Source organism: Chiloscyllium plagiosum, chromosome 18 (assembly GCF_004010195.1).
Source record: "Chiloscyllium plagiosum isolate BGI_BamShark_2017 chromosome 18, ASM401019v2, whole genome shotgun sequence".
Lineage (NCBI taxonomy): Eukaryota > Metazoa > Chordata > Chondrichthyes > Orectolobiformes > Hemiscylliidae > Chiloscyllium > Chiloscyllium plagiosum.
The window spans coordinates 24,096,797-24,117,532 of record NC_057727.1 but is presented as its reverse complement, the minus strand read 5'-3'; the positions used below and the strand labels follow the sequence as shown (position 1 = coordinate 24,117,532).

Sequence of the window (20,736 nt, the reverse complement as noted above, 5' to 3'; positions counted from 1 at the left end):
GCGCTGTGACGCAGCAGTGCTAACCACTGAGACACTGTGCTGAGCATAGTTGAAAAAAAAATCAGGTTTTCATCAAAACAAGGATTAAACAGAGGACAGAAAGTCAACATCTTGAAACTGCATATGATTAGATTAGGTTCCCTACAGTGTGGAAACAGACCCTTCGGCCCAACCAGTCCACACCAACCCTCCGAAGAGTAACCCACCCAGACACATTCCCCTGATTAATCCATCTAATACTACAGGCAATTTAGAATGGCCAGTTCACCTAAACTGCACATCTTTGGACTGTGGGAGGAAACTGGAGCACCCGGAGGAAACCCATGCAGACACAGGGAGAATATGCAAAATCCACACAGACAGTTGCCCAAAGCCGGAATTGCACCCAAATCCCTGATGCTGTGAGGTAGCAGTGCCATCTTATATATAACTGACCATTTTGGATTCAGATCGGTTGTTGAAATTGGCACATTTATTTTGACTTTTATTAAAACTACATTTTGTTAAAAACAGAAGGTTTGTTTTCAAATAATTTTTAAACAGTTGAACTATCCTGGCATTTAAAGAGTCAGCACTGTGAATAATGGAATACTCAATAATAGAATCACAAACAAAAATATTCACCTTTATAATTTTATTAACTTCAACTGTTCATCCAGTTTTGCACATTTATTTGGCTCCTATTAATCTACTTTATTAATATTTTAAAATATGCTACAACTCTTCTTGGTCAGTGCGTTCACGGGAAGAAATCCAACGGCTTACAATTAGCTCCTAAAATACAAAAAGAAATTGGGTCTGAAATAATGCAATGGCATAAACAAAATTAAAGCTAACATTATGGCTGTATTGGTTTTATTGTCCACTGATAATAACACAAAAGAAAATCCACTGCACCTGAACTTTAATTTTCTTCATACACTCAGGTGATGCCATTTCCTCATCGGTCATATCTGATGGTTTAATTAAATAGCATAACAGAAGCTCCTAGAACAAAAAAGAAGCTGTTTTAATGCCAAGATTAAAATAATCAAAAACTGTTGCATTAGAATATATAAAATGCTGGATATATAAAATGACAAAGCCTGACAAGTAATTTAATGTGGCAAAATGACCAAGTATCAGCCAATACATTTGCTCACCTTTCTCCTTCCGAGATGTCTTGACCCATATGTATTTATAATAATTCCCACAATTCTTTCAGAAAATTAGCACACAACTTTTGTTTGGAGATCAAAAATAAAAATAGACATTTTCTACTTATTTTGATCTCTAAGGAAATTACCAGCAAATGTCTTTCATATCTTGGAATATTAATACATTCGAGCCAATCACTGTGAAACAGTTAATGTTGAATCAAATATATGCAAAATCATAGAACAGTTAATAAAAATGGTTTAAGGTATAATTTAAAAAAAAATGTTGCAGCTGGGAAGAATACAGTGGTCAGTTGTTCTGCAATATTATTTGGTATTTTCCAAATAGTTGGGGGCATATTTTTAAGTGAGAGAAGCAAGATTTAAAAAAAAAAGAGACGAGGGATAATTTTTTTAAAAAACAGCATGGTTCGTATGTGGAATGAACTTCTAGAGGAAGTGGTGGATGCAGGGTATGGTCATAATGTTTAAAAGGCATTTGGATAAATATGTGAATAAGAAAGATTTGGAGGGATACGGGTCAAGCGCAGGCAGGTAGGATTAGTTTAGTTTAGGAATGGCATGGATTAGTTGGACGGAAGGGTTTGTTTCCATGCTGTATGACTTTCTGTCTCTATTTCTCAGAGTATTTTCAAATTTAAAAGCATCACAAAATCATAGGAGTTGGGAGGTCATGTTGCGGCTATACAGGACATTGGTTAGGACACTTTTGGAATATTGCGTGCAATTCTGGTCTTCCTCCTATAGGAAGGATGGTGTGAAACTTGGGATTCACAAAACATTTATAAGGATGTTGCCAGGGTTGGAGTATTTAAACAAGAGGGAGAGACTGAATAGGCTGGGGCTGTTTTCCCTGGAGCGTCAGAGGCTGAAGAGTGACCTTATAGAGGTTTATAATATCATCATGAGGGGCATGGATAGGGTAAATAGACAAAATCTTTTCCCTGGGGTGGGGGAATCCAGAACTAGAGGCCATAGCTTTAGGGTGAGAAGTGGAGGGTGTGCATGTATGGAATGAACAATCTGTGGAAATGGTGCAGACTGGTACAATTACAACATTTAAAAGGTATCTGGATGGGTACATAAATAGGAAGGGTTTGAAAGGATATGGGCCGGGTGCTGGCAAATGGGACTAAATTAACTTAGGATATATGGTTAGCATGGATGAGTTGGACCAAAGGGTCTGTTTCCATGCTGTACATCTCTATGACTTTATAAATTGGAAAAATATGTTCAAATACGAATGATCAATTAAAAATTTAGCAGATAAATTTAAATTTGGCAGCAATAATTATTAGAATCTGAGCAGTTCTAATGAGAAGAACAAGAAAGATAGCGGAAAGACTTCATAAGATTCTAGATACATCAACAAAATTGGCAAAACATGAAGCAGATAAATTTAGTGAAGAACTTCAATGGGGATAAGAAGGAATCATAGAATCCCCATGATGCTATTTGGCTCACTGAATCTGCAGTGACCTTTTGAAGAACAGCCCATACCCACACTTCCCCACCTTATCCCTATAATCCCACATTGACTATCGCTAACCCACCTAAGCTATGCATCCCTGGACACAATGGATAATTTAGCATGGCCAATCCACTTAACTTGCACGTCTTTTGACTGTGGGAGGAAACCAGAGCACGTGGAGGAGATCCATGCAGACATGGGGAGAATGATTGTGTAGAGTTTGCACAGTCACCAGGGGTTAGAATTGAACCCAGGTCCCTGGTGCTGTGTGGTAGCAATACTAACCATAGACACCATGCCACCCACAAAGGAAGCATACATTCCACATATAGACGTTGAAATGTGTTGAAGAAAATGTGATGCAGGTTTCCTTAAAAGTACCCATGCAGATAAATCTGAAGGTAATGAAATGGCATTTAGGGTTAAACAAATAAGAGAAGAGAGTACAAGATTAATGGGACTTTGATCTATTTATATCATTAGGCTGTAGAAAAAATGTTATGTGAATTTAAGGGATGAGAAAAGGGCATTACACACAGAGTGTACAGCATAGATCCATCGGAATGACATCAGCAATAACAGTCAGATAAGAGAATATGTGAGATGTGGGACTATTTTCACTTCCATGTAAATGGCAACCTACATGATTTCAGGCCAATAAAAATGACTGACAATTAATGAACTACTTTTGAAAACAGAATATGGGTGAACAAAAACAAAATCCCAGTGCCACTCTTGGACAGCAAGTAAACACTATTTTTAAATTGTTATGAAGAGAAGTCATTAGAAATTTCTTGACACACAGCTAGTAGAGCATGAGATGGCTTTGGCTACAAGCAGTAGTTGACGGGGTAGGGGGGGGATGGAAGAGGTGTCCCACTATATCTTTTAAAGGGAACAGAAGATACATATTTAAACCCAGCGATTTAAGAGTTTTGGATTGTCCCAGCGAAGATCCACACTGGTTAAAATGACCTATTTCAATGCCAAATTTCTTTCATTTTATAGTGATTTTGCTCATTTGTTACAAATGCAATTTACTATCATGGAATTGCCAAATATTTCAACAACCAAAGTAGATGCCTACTCACTGAAAATTTACAATCCACAAGAAGTGACAGTTGAAACCATGGGAGAAAATCAGGAACTTTTAATATCATCACAGAATAGCGGAATGAAGAGGACAGGGTTTAGGGTGGCACAGTGGTTAGTACTCCTGCCTCACAGCACTAGTGATCTTGATTCGATTCCAGCCTCGGGCGACTGTCTGGAGTTTGCACATTCTCCCCATGTCTGCGTGGGTTTCCTCCAGGTGCTCTGGTTTCCTCCTATAGTTTAAAGATTTGCAGGTTGGGTGGACTGGCCATGCTAAATTGTCCATAATGTCTGGGGATGTGCAGGCCTGGTGGATTAGCCTTGAGAAATGAAAGGCCACAGGGATCGTGTGGGGGCAGTGGATCTGGATGGATGCTTTTTGGTGGATTCTATGGGCTGAAAGGCCCACTTCTATATTGTAGAGATTCTATGGATGTTGACATAAATTAAATTTCAGGCCATGTACCTTATGAGAACCTTTACCTTAGAAACGTTAGCAGTGGTTCGGCTTAAACCACCAAGAGATCTCCACGTAAAAGGCCTATGTTGTGAACCCTGATAATTGTTGTCAAGCATTTCAATTACCACTGAATAACTGCAGGCAAAGAGAAAAATATCATTGGAATGATTGGACAATATGTATAAACATCTTGTATACACATCTTGTTCTGCTCTAAGTACTTATTTTAAAAACACTGTTCATACCTTGCATGATAAAATGGAGGTCCTTTTCGATATAGTACTAAAAGAACAAAGAAAATTCAAGATCACTTTGAAATCTAGTACAGGAAAGCACTATATTCTAATTTTGTTTAGTTGGATCAGCCTAGGGTCCCAGGTTCAATTCCATTCTTGGATGACTGTCTGTGTGGAGTTTGCACATTCTCCCCGTGTCTGCGTGGGTTTCCTCCAGATGCTCCGGTTTCCTCCCACAGTCCAAAGATGTGCAGATTAGGTGAATTGGCCATGCTAAATTGCCCATAGTGTTAGCTGCATTAGGCAGAGGGAAATGGGTCTGGGTGGGTTACTCTTCGGAGGGTCGGTGTTGACTTGTTGGGCCAAAGGGCTGGTTTCCACGCTGTAGGGAATCTAACCTAATATTATGCAACAAGTACATTGCCCTCTTCTAGTGCTATATGAATTTCTCTATAAAATACACAGAACTTACCTGACATGGGCAAGTGCTGAGCTATGTCAGTGAATTATTATCAAAGAAAAATGGTCCTTGTTAATTTCATTTTTTTTAAAAAACATAATTGAAGCAACATGTTACTTTTTTCCTAAATTGTGTTCTGTATGGATAACTTTCCAGAGACAATATGTTCACAATAAGAGATAATTGTAAGAATGCATAAAGAAGGGCTAAAATGCCAACTAAATAAACATACAAGAACTAACCATCCAAAAGTAATCCTAATTTCATAGGAAATTAAAATAACCTGTTACATTGTTAATAAATACAAAAAATGCTAAAGAAACACAGCTGATCTGCCAGTATCTGTGAAGAAAAGAAACAGAATTAACATTTTGAGTCCAATGATTCTTCTTCAGAACTAAAAGGGTCTGGGAAATGGTGTTTTTACTCTGCTGACAGAGGGAGGAGGAGTGAATGGAACTGCTTGTGAGGATGCCCAGTGCAAAAGACAAGAAAGTGCTAATGGTGGTAAAAGAGAGATTTGAATGAAAAATAGGTGTAAATGACAGGCTGTAGACAATACCAAAGCACATGATGACAAGTTTACAGATACTGACACCAGCTATCTAAATGACTACATTTTGTTCTGAGTAAGGCAACAAGATCAATGGAATGAAACAGGAACAAAAGAACATATACAGTATCAAAAAGAGAGAAAGATGTGCAATAGCATGAAACTAACTGTTATGTAAATGTATACTCAGGGCCATATTTACGATCACAATGCAGTTTATGTTCTAAGTAGCAATGCATCAGCCTATCAATCCATCAGTCATGGAGCTGAGAGCAATACACAATTGCAAGGTTTGTGAAGGTTTGTAGCTCAGGTTGACGTTTAGGGTGTAGCTTTGCTCGCTGAGCTGTAGATTTGATCTCCAGACGTTTCATTACCTGGCTAGGTAACATCATCAGTGGCGACCTCCGAGTGAAGCGAAGCTGTTGTCTCCTGCTTTCTATTTATGTTTGTCCTGGATGGGGTTCTTGGGGTTTGTTATTCCTGATGAAGGGCTTTTGCCCAAACCGTCGATTTCGCTGATCCTTGGATGCTGCCTGAACTGCTGTGCTCTTCCAGCACCACTAATCCAGAATTTGGTTTCCAGCATCTGCAGTCATTGTTTTTACCTCTATCAAACCTACAGCTCAGCGAGCAAACCTACACCCTAAGCAATACACAATGACACTCCAGTATTTTGAACCCGAAGTGTGACCATTTCTGATTTATGGGAACCAAGGGATGGATCACTAACTGATCCTAAAATGGCAGTGGCTTGTTCACCTGAAACTATTATCTCTACTGAAAAAGGACTAGGAGAGCAGAGATCGTTAATGCCTAAAGCATGACAGCCAACAAACGGAGCTGCATAATAAGTGAGAGAAAATGTCTCGGGCTTAGCATCAATAATTTAACAGAAACCTTTTGCAATAAATCTCACTGATGTATATAATGTGCCAGGTAATCAAATGACTCTTTTAATGAATGGTGCAAATAAAATGTAACCCGATTCTTCAGTTAGTATTCAGTTTAGCCGTAATTATCATGCCTCACAACCTTTCTGATACAAAGGAATATTGGATTACAATAATAATGACAGTCATTTTGCTAGATACAAACAATGTGCTGTCAAAAGAATGGTGTAGGGCAGGTTTGGGCCTTTCAGGTCCCTTCAGTAGGTTCTCTATTTCAATCAAGTCAATTGGTTGGTTCAATTCCAAATGCAGCAAATTAGGATACAATACAGAGCAGAGGATGTGGGCATAGACTATTTAATCCATCTTAAATGCTGCTAAAAAATTAAGACTTGTATAAAAATACAATAGAAATAGAGGCTGCATCCAGGTGGCTGGGAGCAGTTTACATATATTTGCAGTTGCTAGGTTACTGGCTGATCAGTGGCACAGAGAAAATGAAAGATTTGCAATTATGTACCACCTGAAGTCCACCAGGGCATCAGTACCAATACCAATCAGTTTGATTGACTGCTGAGGCAACTCAGCAGCTAGATTGGGCACAGCAAGCTCCCAATGATTAGTAATGTGATATTAATAGATAATCAGGTTAATGAACAAATATACTCCAGAACATGAGGAAGAATAAGAGTCGAGAATGTGGTGCTGGAAAAACACAGCAGGTCAGGCAGCATCCGAGGAGCTGCTGAAGGGCTCTGGCCTGAAATGTCGGTTCTCCTGCTCCGCGGATGCTGCCTGACCTGCTGAGCTTTTCCAACAACACACTCTTGAATCTGATCTCCAGCATCTGCAGACCTCACTTTCTCCCACCAGGAAGAATAACTCTACCCTTTGAAATAGTCCTACAGAATACTATATTACCACTTGAGAAAGTAGCTGGATCCTCAGTTTAATATCAGAGAGACAGCACCTCTAACAGAGCACTTGTCTGCACCAGGATTTGAACTCTCAACCTTCTGATACAGAGCTCCATTAAGCCTCAGAAAATACTGACCTAAACAAAGTAAAAATTAAGAAAACTTGTCATTACAGAGTCACATATAAAAAAAAGTTGGTGATTCAGGATATAAGAAAAGTAGTCAATTACTAAGTCTCCTATTATTCATTATTTAAATATGGCTATCATGAAATTCCAACTTCCATTATTGATTATTTTACTGAAAATATGGTTAACTTACCATAACAGCAATAAAAAAGATTGAGACGGTTCACAGCAAAATAGGATATGATTAGAAAATATAAACCACTGAAAATCTTAGAAATATGAAATAAAAACAGAAAACACAGCATTCCCCCAAAATTGTCAGAATTTGTGACAGATTCTGCTGCTTCAGTTGTGATAGGAAGTTTATCACAACACAGAATTGTTGCTGAAGAAGGCAGCAAGATTTCATCAGTATTCAAACATGTTCCGGATGTTAAAAGGCAATGACAAATATTGTTGTGATTCCATTACAGTGCACCACAGGAGATAAGAAGTTGATAAAGTGTGGCCCTGGAAAAGGCAAAGCAGGTCAGGCAGCATCTGAGGAGCAAAAGAATCAAGGTCTTGGGCATAACCTTCCATCAGGACTGGTGAGGGGGCAGGGCCTGAGATTTAAATAGGGGGAAAATGGATGGGTCTAGCAGAAAAGGTAGTTGGGATGGCGATAGGTGGGCGAAGATGATGGTAATGGGTTCGTAGGAAGTGTGGAGCGGATAGGTGGGAAGGAAGATGGACAGGTAGGTCAGGTCAAGACTGGGTGGTGCTGAGTCAGATGGTTGGATCTGGGACGGGGTGGGGCGATTTAAAAACTGGTGAATTCAAGGTTGAGGCCATGTGATTGTAGGTTCCTGAGGCGGAAGATGAGGTGTTCTTCCTCGTTTGAGGGTGGCCTTGTTTATGTGCTGGAAGAGGTCCAGAGTGGACATGTAATCAGGGGACTGGGAAGGGGTTTAGATGGAAGGTGGGGTTGGTTGGTGCTTACGGACCAGACATGTTCCCTGAACCATTCCTCGGATTTGCGCTCAGTCTCTCCAATGTAGAGAACACCACACCAAGAGCAACTGATGCAACAAATGAGGTTCCAAAATATGCACGTAAATCTCTGCTGGATTTGCAATGATCCTCTGAACAGAGGTGACAATGAGTTGTGGGTGCAGGTTTTGCACCTCTTACAGCAGCAGGGGAAGGTACCTGGTGTGGAAAGAAGGTTGTTGTGGAGTATGGACCTAACGAGGGAACAGTCCCTCCAGAATGCAGGTTTCGGGGGTGGGGGCAGGGGGCGCGCAGAGGGGGGGGTCTGACTGTAGGTGGCGAAAATGGGAGAGGATGATATGCTGGATTTGGAGATTAGTGGGGTGGAATGTGAGGACCAGAGGGATTCTATCCTTGTTGTGGATGGGGATGGGTGGGGTTCGAGGGCGGAAGTGCGGGAATTGGAGGAGATGCGATTGAGGGCATTGTTGATAACAGGGGTAGGGAACCTATGGTCTTTGAAGCAGGAGGATTTCTGAGATGTTCTGTATTGTTCATCCTGGGAACAAATACAGTGGAGGAAGTTGGTGGTGTCTTGAACAAACATGGGAGTTCCTGGACCAAGGGGGATAGGATGGAGGATCACGTTTTTACAGGAGGTGGAGTGGGAGGTGGTGTAGTCAAGGAAGTTGTGGGGATTGGTGGGTTTCAAGCAGACGTCAGTGCTAAGTCGGTTGCCGGAGTCAGAGAGGTCCAGGAAGGGGAGGGTGAACTTGAGGTCAGGGTTGAAGGTGTCAGTGTTAATGAGTGAACTGTTCAAGCACTAGGCAGCACCGATGCGATCATCGATGTAGCAGAGGCCAGTGTAGGTGTGTAAAAGGGACTGTTCCATGTATCCTGTGAAGAGGTAGGCATAGCTGGGACCCATGCGGGCCTGCATAGCCACCCCTCTAGTTCATAGGAAGTGGGAGGATTGAAAGGAGAAGTTGTTTAGGGTGAGGACCAGTTCTGCCAATCAAATGAGTGTGTTGGTGGAGGGGGAATGGGTGAAGGCTTTTAAGCCCTCCTCATAGGGGATGCAGGTGTAGAGGGACTGGGTGAAGATGAGGTGTGGGGGGCTGGGGAATTGGAATTCATTAGGAGGTAGAGGGCGTAGGTGGTGTCTTGAAAGAATGTGGCGAGTTTCTGAACCAAGGAGGACAGGACGGAGTTGAGATAAGCCGAGATGAGTTCAGTAGGGCAGGAGAAGATGGAGACAGTCAGTCAGTCAACCAGGGCAGTCAGGTTTGTGGATTTTGGGTAAGAGATAAAACTGGGCAGTGCAGGGTTGGGGAACTGTGAGGTTGGAGGCTGTGGATGGGAGATCATCTGAGGTGATGCGATTATGGATGGCCTTGGAGATGATGGTTTGGTGATGGAAGGTGGGGGTCGTGGTTGAGGGGGCGGTAGGAGGTGGTGTGGGCGGGTTGGTGTCTGGCCTCAGTGATGTAGAGGTCAGTTCGCCACACAACCACCATGCCTCCCTTGTCAGCTGGTTTTATGGTGAGGTTGGGGTTGGAGCGGAGGGAATGGAGGCCTGTGCATTGCGAGGGCGGACGTTGGAGTGGGTGAGAGGGGTTGTAAGATGGAGGTAGTCGATGTTGCAATGGCAGCCGAAGATGACGAGGTCGAGGAAGGGTAAAAGGCCAGCACGAGGTTATCCAAGAAGATGGAGTATGATCGAAAAAATAGACACAGATGTTGAGGCGATGGAAAAAAAAGAGTTCAAAATCAATGTATACGGAATTCGCTGACATGGGGGCATAATGGAATGAAGGTGAGTCCTTTACTGAGGACCGACTGTTTATCCTCTCTGATGGGGAGGTCTGGAGGGGGATGGTAAACACCCAGAAGGGCTTGGGGCTGGGACAGAGTGTGGAGCTGGAGTTGAGTGTGGCAGGGTGGAGACTGTCTCTGGAACGGGAGTGTGCATGGGAGCGATCATGTGATCAGTGGCGTTGTCGGGTGTCTCATGATCAGCAGTGTCTGTGGAGGCAGAGTAAATCCAACCCTGAGCTTCTTTTGAGTCAGATGATGCATAGATGACAAAGTACAAAACTCCAATGACCAAATGCAATACACGAGCCATTAATTAACAATGTATATAAGATAGTTTCTTCGCTTTATTTTTCTCCTCATCACTCGTGGGCTTGATCTTTCAACCTTTTGACTCAGATGCAAGAATTCTAACAGCTGAATCACAGTGAGGGCCAAGTGTAATTTTATCTTAATCCCTAAGTCTTACTAAATTCAGCTGGCATATACAAAATAAACCAATCAAGAACATGCATGAGTTTGAACTTACTTAAAAGGAATTTTGGATTGAGAGTTTGCAACATTGTCAAATTTACAGATGCAAATTATGAGATTTTGTACAAAAGTGCAATAGGGAAAGGAACTGCACACATTAAAATATGCCAAATTTAACATCTTTGATTGAAAGCTGCACTAAATCATTACCCCACAGTATCCCAGCCGTTTCTTGTGTGCAAGACTTGATGATGAGTGTTGGTGGGCAGTGATCATGAATCACCGAATTGTTACAGTGTAGAAGGGGGACACGTGGCCATTTGTGTCTCTCACTGGTTCTGTCAATGAGCACTTCATACCATTTCCCCCCCGTCCCACCCTCAAACAAACAACACCTAAACTCCATTTCAAAAGTATCGATGAAACGCGTGTCCTCCACACTCTCAGACAGTGTATTCCAGATGCTAAGCACTTGCATGTGAAAAAGCTCTTTCCCTTTTATCACTTTTGCTTCTTTTGACAATCTATGTTCTTCTGCACTTGGTCTTTCCTGGAGTGGGAACAGTTTCTCCCCACCCACTCTGTTCAAAGTCATGAAAAATCTGACTATCTCCATCAGATCTCATCTTACCTTTCTCATCTTCCCCTTCAGCTTTAATGACTGAAATTCCTCACCAGTGGAAACCTGTTTTTACACCCATTCCAATGCCTTCATATCCTTTCTGAAATGTTAAAAACAAAATGGCATACAAAATACCAGTTGAAACTGAACTATAATAAAAATTTGTAATCTCCTTGCTCTTGTACTCTGGGCTGTATTAATAAAGCCAAAAAGACAGTCTGCTTTGTTAATCACACTCTCAACCTGGCATTTTTAATCTTTTATGGATTTAAACACTCCATGATTCCTCTGCTCATCCATCCCCTTTAGAGCTGTACCCTTTATTTTATATTGTGTCTCCATGGTCGTCCGACCAAATTGAATCACTTCGCATTTCTCCGCAATGAATGTCATCTGTCACCCGCTCATTACTCAACCAATCCTCTTGACTAAGGCTTTGAGAGACTTTACACTATCTTCTGTACTGTTTACAGTGTTTCCAAGTTTTGTATCATTAGCCACAGTTCTAAAGTTTGCCAACACAATATCTGAGACATTTATATACATCAGGAAAAGCCAAGGTTTGAACACTGACCCCTGGTGGCAGGGAGCCGCACTGCAAACCTTCCTCCAGCACGAATAACTTGCATTAACGATCACTTTATTCACAGTCACTCAGCTAATTCTGTATCTAAGATGCTGAGGCCATTTATTCCATGAGCTTTAACTGAAAGTAACAAAGAGAATTAAAGTACGGTCTAGCCTTAGCCAATTCCTTATCAAACGTCAGAATTATATTTTCAGTAGGAGTTACTTGATAGTAATCTTTTAAGCTCCCTAGCTGAAAATCATTTACTGTTGCCCTGGTTGAGATTACCATCATGGTACAAGCCAGAATTAAACTGGGACATTTTGGGCCAATTCAGTCAACTCAACTGATCCTCTGATCTATCATGGTGCTTTGGTTTTTTTATTGTCTGAGCATTTTTCTGATGGCAAAATGAGGCAGTGTAAAAATAAACCGAGGCAATACTTACAAAGGTCTGTTCCATACTTCAGTCCAGTTTTTGGCACCCAGCCTTTACTTCGGAAGTAATGATAACCCATGTAGTTAGTTTTAAACCCAGGCTGAATCAGACTAAATACTTCCCATAATTTGAGTATAGTCAGAGGTTCCTGAAATTAAATAAAAAAGAATATCATTATCATATACCAGACATACCAAATATAACCTCTGCATTTTTAGTAGATGATATACTTTCAAAACTTCTGGTGTTTCAATCAATGCACCCATTATTTTCATCTTCAAAAATCAACTAGTAATTTTCGGGACACAAAACATGCTTTCATCCAGGAAAGAGTTTGAACGTGGAGAATGGACAAGTTGCAAGTGAAATGGGAGATGGCACGGGGCAGGGTGACACTAGGCACATGGACACACAAGATGCCCGCATAGCCATAAGTTGGCCACTTGACATACAAGATGACCGCGGGACCACAATATGGAGAGAGACAGCATGACAAACGCAGACACTGCCTGGGGCCACCACAATGCACTCACAACAAGGTGCGTGGGGGAGAGCATACACATGAGTAGCGTATACTGCCCACAGAAGTGGGTCCAGCCAACACCTTTGATAGAAATGCTAACAGTCTGATATGGACTCAATACAGAGTGATAATAATCAGGGCTGCAATAATCGCCCTTCCCAGGAAGAGCGATTAGCGCCCATTACCATAGCAATTGACGTTCGTGCAGACACTGAAACTGACAATGTCTGCACTCAAACTGACAACGACCGCTCTGAAATTAACAAAGGCTATGCTGGAACTGACGATGACTGCACCAAAACTATTAACAATTCTGCAATGTTTACAATAAACAAACCATGTTACCGAGACAATAATCTGAATACTGACCTATTATATCACAAAATGTATAAAAATATCTTGACATGTGGGTTGAGAGAAGACTCGCAGCTAACCACTGTGCTGTGGTGTCTATCTCTCCCAGAGCTCTGGTATTTCCTTGTACAATAAACTCATTGAACCCCAACTCTGACTCCAAGGCTGGTGATTTTCCCCACAACACACACTTGCAGAAGAGAAAAGGTCCTAATCTTAATGCTGATCTGTGAAGACCAATTGCATTTTTCCTTTAACTACTCCAGTGGAGATCAGCTCATTCAACATTGACTGGAATTTGAATCTGGGATTTTTTGTTCTGCATGGTTTAACTGATCAGTTGATAGGTACTGTCAATGGTTCAGCAATCCTATGTCAATTTTATCATTTTTTATGAAGTGGAAAACAAAAAAAAAAACTCACCTCATTATGATAAATGGTTAAACATCCTAAGGCATAGACAAGGAAAAAGGCCTGAAACAGCACAGAGTTGGGTATTAATTTACATATATGCACTACAAGGGTGTGCATGGCTAACTTTAGCAATCTATCAGGAACAGCAATATTGCAAATGTAACTTAATTAAATAAAACCTTTGATTTTTAAATGGTAAAAAAAAATCAACCATATTAAGAAATATGAATTAACAAATATTAAACAAAAAATTACCATAAAATATAAAGAACGATAGTTATAACTGCTTGATAGTTATAATCGATAGTTATAGCCTACATGATGCAGCAATCACTAAATTCATCGCATATAAAAGTTGTTTATGTTGTAAGATAGAATAAACAGCTGCATTAATCAAACAATTAAAAAGTTAAATATTCTGTAACATATCTTACACATTGTGAATTGTATAATAGGCATTTTTGAGTTTTCAAGTTACACTTTAATTAAAAAAAAAACAATTAACTTTACTAACCAGTTAAAAACCAAAATTTACACATGGTTTTTTATTTCTTAACTCTATCATACCTCTTCCAAACTGAGTTGAAGATATTCAAAAACTCGAAATGGGTTCCTCTTGCAGACTAATCTCTCTGTGACGTCAGGCTAAGGAAAACAATTTATAAGGTAAGCCCAATTCATTTTTTTTCAATGAATTACTTGTAGCTACTTTGTTTTTATGCGCTTATATGAAATTACAGTGCTAGATAATAACATCACATGCAATATATAGAGGAACCTTGATTATCCGAACGAAATGGGCAGGCATTATTTCGTTCGGATAATTGATTATTCGATTAATTGATTCAATGCCTTTCCCCTGGGGGCTCGAAGCTTTCTGTTAAATCCACTCCCTGTTCAGGAGTCTAGGCAGCAGCACACCATGCACGAGACCATGCACCCGTCCACCCCCCCAACCCAGTCTAACACCGCACCCCGTCCACACCAGCCCGCCACCCAACCCTGTCCAACACGGTCTCCCAAAATGTCCATCCATGCTAACCCTATTTCCCTGCACTTGGACCACATCCTCCTAATCCTTTCCTATCCATGTATTTGTCCAAATGCTTTTTAAATGTTATTAATGTACACACCTCAACCATTTCTGCTGGTAGCTCATTCCATATGTACACAACCCTCTGTGTAAAAACAGTGCCCCTCAGGTTCCCTTTTATTCTTTCCCCTCTAAACTTAAACTGATGTCTCTAGTCTTCGAGTCCCCAACCCTGGGAAAAAAACTGAGTGTATTTACCCTATCTCAACCTCTCATGATCATATACACTTCTCGTGGTCCCCCCGAGTCTCCTACCCTCTAAAGAAAAAAAACGTCCTAGCTCGTCCAACCTCTTCCCTATAACTCAGACTGTTGAGTCCTTGCAACATCCTTGTAAATTTCTTTTGCACTCTTTCCAGTTTAATAATATCCTTCCTATAGCAAGGTGATGAAAACTAAACACAATACTCCAAGTGCAGTCTCGCCAACATCCTGTGTAATTGCAACATAACTTCCCAACCTCTATACTCGATTGATGAAGGCCAGTGTGCCAAAAGCTACCTTCACTGTCCTACCTGTGACTCATGATTTAAGATGATACTATTAAACAGGGCCCTTTGATCATGCTGTAGTCCTGAATCAGAAGCGTTAACTACAGAGTTATTAATCTATAAATTCAGGAGTGTTCCTTTTATTCTATTATCAGATTATTATCTGATGCAAACCACTATTGATCATGGAAAATCCTGAGCATCTAATGAACTTGCTACCACTCAGTACAGGCCCGCTATCATTAAAGTGAATGAGGGAACAGACTTTAAAGGACTCATTGGCTTACTCTTGCCTTTACAAATGCACATTTTACAGGCTGCAGCAGAATTGAAAGTCTTATCATAACCTTCACCAAGTAGGATATTTCTACGAATTACAGCAATAGGTTCAAACACAGAAAATGGAATTAAGAGCATATTATGACGCTGAGCCTAAAAGCTGTATTCCTGAATAACTTGACACATTATCTAATTATATCACCAATCCAATTTAGTGGCAAGGCGGTTATATTTTGACAAAAAAAATGAACACCAAGGGTCTTAACAGGCAATTTGTGATACAGCTGTGTTGTACTTACTGAACAGGAAACAGTTAAATGCTACAGTTGTGAAGGGAAAGCTGAGCTGAGATCATGTTATAGATTAAAACAAAGAACTGTGAATGCTGAAGATCTGAAACTGAAAAAACCCCCAGAAATTGCTGGATGAGATCAGGCAGCATCTGCGAGGAGAAAGCAGAATTCATGTTTCAAGATCAGTGATCCTTCTTTCTCTCCACAAATGCTGCTATACCCACTGAGTGTCCTCAGCAATTTCTGGTTTTGTTTCATTTGGGGGTCAATCAGATCAGCTGGCCTGTGACACAGAATGATAACAACAGCGTGGGCTCATTTCCACACCACTTGAGGTTACCATGAAGAACTCTCCTTCTCAACCTCTTCCCTCACCTGAGCCTTCCTGATCCTCAGGTTATACCACCACCAATCATCTGTCTTTAATGAGAGAGCAGCCCTATGGCTGGTCCATAGTAGCCTATGGTTTGGAAAGATAATGGCCACTTAAGATTGTTCAGTGTTAACGAGAGGAATCATGAGTAAACCTATTTCTTAGTTAGAATGACGGAGATCTTGTGATGCAGCTGATAAATAAAAATGGAAACCTACAATAAATTTAAAGTTAGTTAAGTTTTTTGAGAAGATGAATGCACCTGGTGGCTTGGAATTTGAAGTGTTGCAGGTGCTGTACTAATTACCTTGATTATTCATTATGGAATTTGCAATTGTGTTTTTCATATTGAGTTTGAGATATCCCATATGAAATAAACCCGATTCAATTGATCTTCAGGCCATAATGGCTGAATTTCATTGTTAAATTCCTGCCAAATTGACAACTCATTTCCACGTAACAGATTAGTTTGAATTAATTGTACTGTATCAGAATTCTTCAAAAGATAGACACGATGCCTTTAGCAATATTCACACCCACCTTCAGGCACATGATGAGAATTCTAATGCATACAGTTAAACACAATCTCTAAATCATTATACTCACTTTTCCACTCAATTCTTTACCATCACATAGTAATGTGTTTTCCACTACTAGAACATATTCATGTTCAGTGGACATTTTGTCATCTTTACTTGAATCATTTTGCAGACCTTCGTTCACATCATCAGGATATTGGCAGCCACAGTGAATAATAAGATCATCATGCCTGGGACAGTGCCCTTCTGTTCGAGCTTCCCTGCCAGCTGTTTCACAGTCTGCATGTCCATATTTTGCTAAAGGATCATAAAGTGCGTCACTTTCCAAATGATGCGCCTTATTTCGAGTGCTTTTGACAGGTTGATTTTCTCCATTATGTGTATTTTCAGCTCTTTCGCCAGACTCGTCCTTAGCTGTACAGACTTGGGAATTACTATTTATTTGTTGTGAATGGTCACCTGATTCACTCCTCCTTCTATTGTATGACAACTCTATTGGTTTTGTATAATTTTCCAACATCTTCTCAATGAAAGTATCTTCCAGCCCTTGTTCTTGCAGGAGACTTTTAGCCCACTCAAAATGGTGCTGAAACCTGTGGTGATAAGGAAACCAAAGTAACGATTTGCTAGTGAGTACCAGCAATAACACTTCCAGGGAAGACATCCTCAAAAAGTACAAAGTACTCTTTTTTTAAAATGTATTTTCAATGGTTTCATTGCTTTGTGTTGGAAGTTTACAAAAGCACTCAACTCAGCACAATGGCAGTGGGTTGAAGGAAACCAATTGATATGTGCAGTGTCCTGCCTAGCGCTATCGTGTGGGCCATTGTAGAGTGAGCCTGTGTGGACATGACACCAGGCACAGAAAGTAATTAAAAGATAGAGACCCACACATCCCATGCCTCTCACATAACACATTGCAGCTCCTTGTTGGAGGGCCAAGTGTACTTTATTACAGACAGACATTAAGTACGTGAAAGAAGTAAATTAAATACTTGGATCTCATCACACCTCACACAGCAAAAATAAAACTCAATTTAAGCTATTGTTTTAAAATTAAAAGAAATCACCTTAGCACTTCATAGTGTAAAAATGGACGCAAAGCAGAAATGACACATTTGGCTGAGTTTAAACAAACAGGTAGACTTTCAACAAAATGCAAAATATTGCTGGAAATCTGAAACAAAATAAGCATATACTTGAAAACACCCATCAATCACGGAGTGACAAGGTCAGGTTATCATTCAAGGTTGCTTGCAAAGATTTCTACAGGTAGTTACTGAATACATCTTTAGAGGCATGACAGGAGGAAATAAGGATGGGGACGAATTTAGGAAGGAAGAGGAAAGGATGTTCAGCTGTAATTTTCATAAGAAAATTGGATAAAGGCTTGATAAGGAGGAAATTGCAATGCAATGGAGACAAAATTGGTGAGTGGGACCAACTGATCCTTTCAAAAGATCCTGCACAGGCACAATGGGCCAAATGGCCTTCTTGTGCTCTGCAAGATTCTACAAAATCAAGCTGAGAAGCCCAAGAGGTCTCCTGCTCTGACCGAATGGAGGGACGAGAATACACAGAAGACTAGTTAGACAACAAAAAGGCTGCGATATTTGCAGACAGGAGAATGGATCAGAGTTGAAGCAATTTATAAAAGAGGAGTGTGATTTGAAAGTGAGATGCTGCCTAGTAGAGTCTGTCACTGAATAGAGTAATTAGTGAGTAGAATATACTCCAGACAGGATATGAACAAGTTGGAATTTATGCAGGGCAAAAGTGAGGATTGCAGATGCTGGAGATTAGAGTCGAGTGTGTGGTGCTGGAAAAGCACAGCAGGTCAAGCAGCATCTGAGGAACAGGAAAATCAACAATTCGGGCACAACATCTTCATCAGGAATGAGGCTGTGAGTCTCAGGGGTGGAGAGATAAATGGGAGAGTATTGGGGCTGCGAAGGTAGCTGAGAGTCTGATAGGTGGATGGAGGTGGGGGTAAAGGGTGGAGCGGATAGTTGGGAAGGAGGATGGGACAGGTCATGAGGGCGGTGCTGAGCGGAAAGGCCGGAACTGGGGTAAGGTGGAGGGTAGGGGAAATTGGTGAATTGGTGATTGATGCCATGGGGTTGAAGGGTCTCGAGGCAGAAGATGAGGCATTCTTCATCCAGGCATCGGGTGGTAAGGAAGTGGCAATGGAGGAGGCCCAGGACCTGCATGCCTCGGCAGAGTGGGAGGGGGATTTAAAGTGATCGGCCATGGGGCGGTGAGGTTGGTTGGTGCAGGTGTCCTGGAGATGTTCTCTGATGCACTCTGCAAGTAGGCATCCTATCTCCCCAATGTAGAGGGGACCGCATCGGGAGCAATGGATACAGTAAATGACGTGTGGATGTGCAAGTGAAACTTTGATGGATGTGGAGGGCTCCTTTGGGGCCTTGGATGTAGGTGGTGTGGGGGGTGGGGTGGGCGCAGGTTTTGCAATTCCTCCGGTGGCAGGGGAAGGTGCCCAGAGAGGAGGGTGGGTTGTTGGTGGGCGTGGACGTGACGAGGTAGTCGTGGAGGGAATAGTCTTTACAGAAAGTGGGTAGGGAAATATATCTCTGGTGGTGGGGTCTGTTTGTAGGTGGCAGAAATGGCGGAGGATGATGCAATGTCTACCGAGGTTGGTGGGGTGGAAGGTGAGGACTAGGGGGTTCTGTTCTTGCTGTGGTTGGAGGGGTGGGGTTCGAGGGCGGAGGTGCGGGAAGTGGATGAGATGCGATGGAGGGCATCATCAACCACGTGGACGGGGAAATTGAAGGAGGAGACCATCTGGTGTGTTCTGTGGCCAAATTGGTCCTCCTGGGAGCAGATGCGGTGGAGGCATAGGATTTGGGAATAAGGGATACCATTTTTGCAGGAGGCAGAGTGGGGGCAGGTGTAATCCAGGTAGCTGTGGGAGTCGGTGCATTTGTAGAAAATGTCGGTGTTGAGTCGGTCACTGTTGGCAGAGATGGAGAGGTCCAGGAAGGGGAGGGAGGTTGTCAGAGATGGTCCAGGTGAATAGAAGGTCAGGGTGGAATGTGTTGGTGAAGGAGTTTACGCAAGGCAAGCAGTGGTTTAATGGATTTATCACTGGACTTTAATCTAGCGATTGTTAACAGATAGACTATTAGTCCACAGACATGGGCAATGTTTTGGGAACCTGGGTTAAATCCCACCATGGCAGACAGTGGAATTTGAATTCAATAATAATCTGAGAATTAGAGTTCGAATGATGGCTATGAAACTATTGCTGATTGTCAGGAGTTAAAATAAAACCCAGCTAGTTCATTAATGTCCTTTAGGGAGGGAAAACTGTCATTCTTACCTGGTCAGGCTACCCAGCATTGCGGGTGACACTTAACTGCATTCTGGACAATTAAGCGAGGGCAATAAATGCTGGTTTTGCCCATATCACATGAATGAATAAAACAAAATAAAGGGCACAGCTTTAGAGATCAACGAGAACGGTGTTACAGAAATCAGTTATGGAGGTGAAAACAAAAGGATAACAGATTTGGTTATGATAAAAGTGCTGAAGAGTAGAGATAGTTACATACTGAAAATTAACTTAGAAGAACAGGTTATTCAGAGTGGAGTTGCCAACTATCTAAGGCAGCCTCAGTGAGTAGACTGGGAAGGAACAATGGAGATTAATGCTTTCGTTATCCCAACATTCCGCTACAGGAACATAATTGGCTCAGCTGTGACATTAAGTCAGACAGGCATTCTAACAGTGGGGCAGTTGTGTTTCCAGGAGAAGTGATAAGGCCAATAGAACTCTATGTTGTCAGCATACATACAGACAACTGCCTTGAAACAATATACAAAAATAAAATAAAGAATTCTAGATGCTGGAGATCTGAAACAAACAAAAGACAGAAATTGCTGGAGAAACTCAGCAGGTCTGGCAGCATCTGTGGAGAGAAAACAGAGTTAATATTTCGAGTCCTAAACCCTTCTTCGGATGCAAATACACATGACACACACTGATAATATTGAAACTCGAAGGAATAGGGAAGAAAATTAAAATAAAAACCCTGCAAATATACTGAAATTTCACATATCAAAGAGCAATCCTCCCAAAATCTGTTTAACCTTAAAT

The 20,736-nt window shown here is 41.3% G+C and overlaps 1 protein-coding gene across 9 annotated transcripts in view; it reads right to left on the bottom strand.

Moving 5' to 3' along the window:
- Positions 1 to 619: 619 nt before the first annotated feature.
- tsen2 (TSEN2 tRNA splicing endonuclease subunit) overlaps positions 620 to 20,736 on the bottom strand; it is a 29,429-nt gene continuing 9,312 nt past the window's right edge. For 7 of the 9 annotated variants that reach the window (XM_043707957.1, XM_043707956.1, XM_043707959.1 and 4 more), the window contains 8 exons: positions 16,687 to 17,212; positions 14,119 to 14,196; positions 13,561 to 13,611; positions 12,270 to 12,408; positions 4,429 to 4,465; positions 4,207 to 4,318; positions 898 to 987; positions 620 to 774 (listed from right to left, as the gene is read on the bottom strand). In XM_043707957.1, coding sequence (XP_043563892.1) covers positions 715 to 774; positions 898 to 987; positions 4,207 to 4,318; positions 4,429 to 4,465; positions 12,270 to 12,408; positions 13,561 to 13,611; positions 14,119 to 14,196; positions 16,687 to 17,212 — 1,093 coding nt within the window. In that variant the 3' untranslated portion in view covers positions 620 to 714. Of the gene's footprint in view, positions 775 to 897; positions 988 to 4,189; positions 4,319 to 4,428; positions 4,466 to 12,269; positions 12,409 to 13,560; positions 13,612 to 14,118; positions 14,197 to 16,686; positions 17,213 to 17,689; positions 17,797 to 20,736 lie in introns of all 9 variants that reach the window. The other 2 variants (XM_043707963.1, XR_006314284.1) reach the window with 2 other exon arrangements.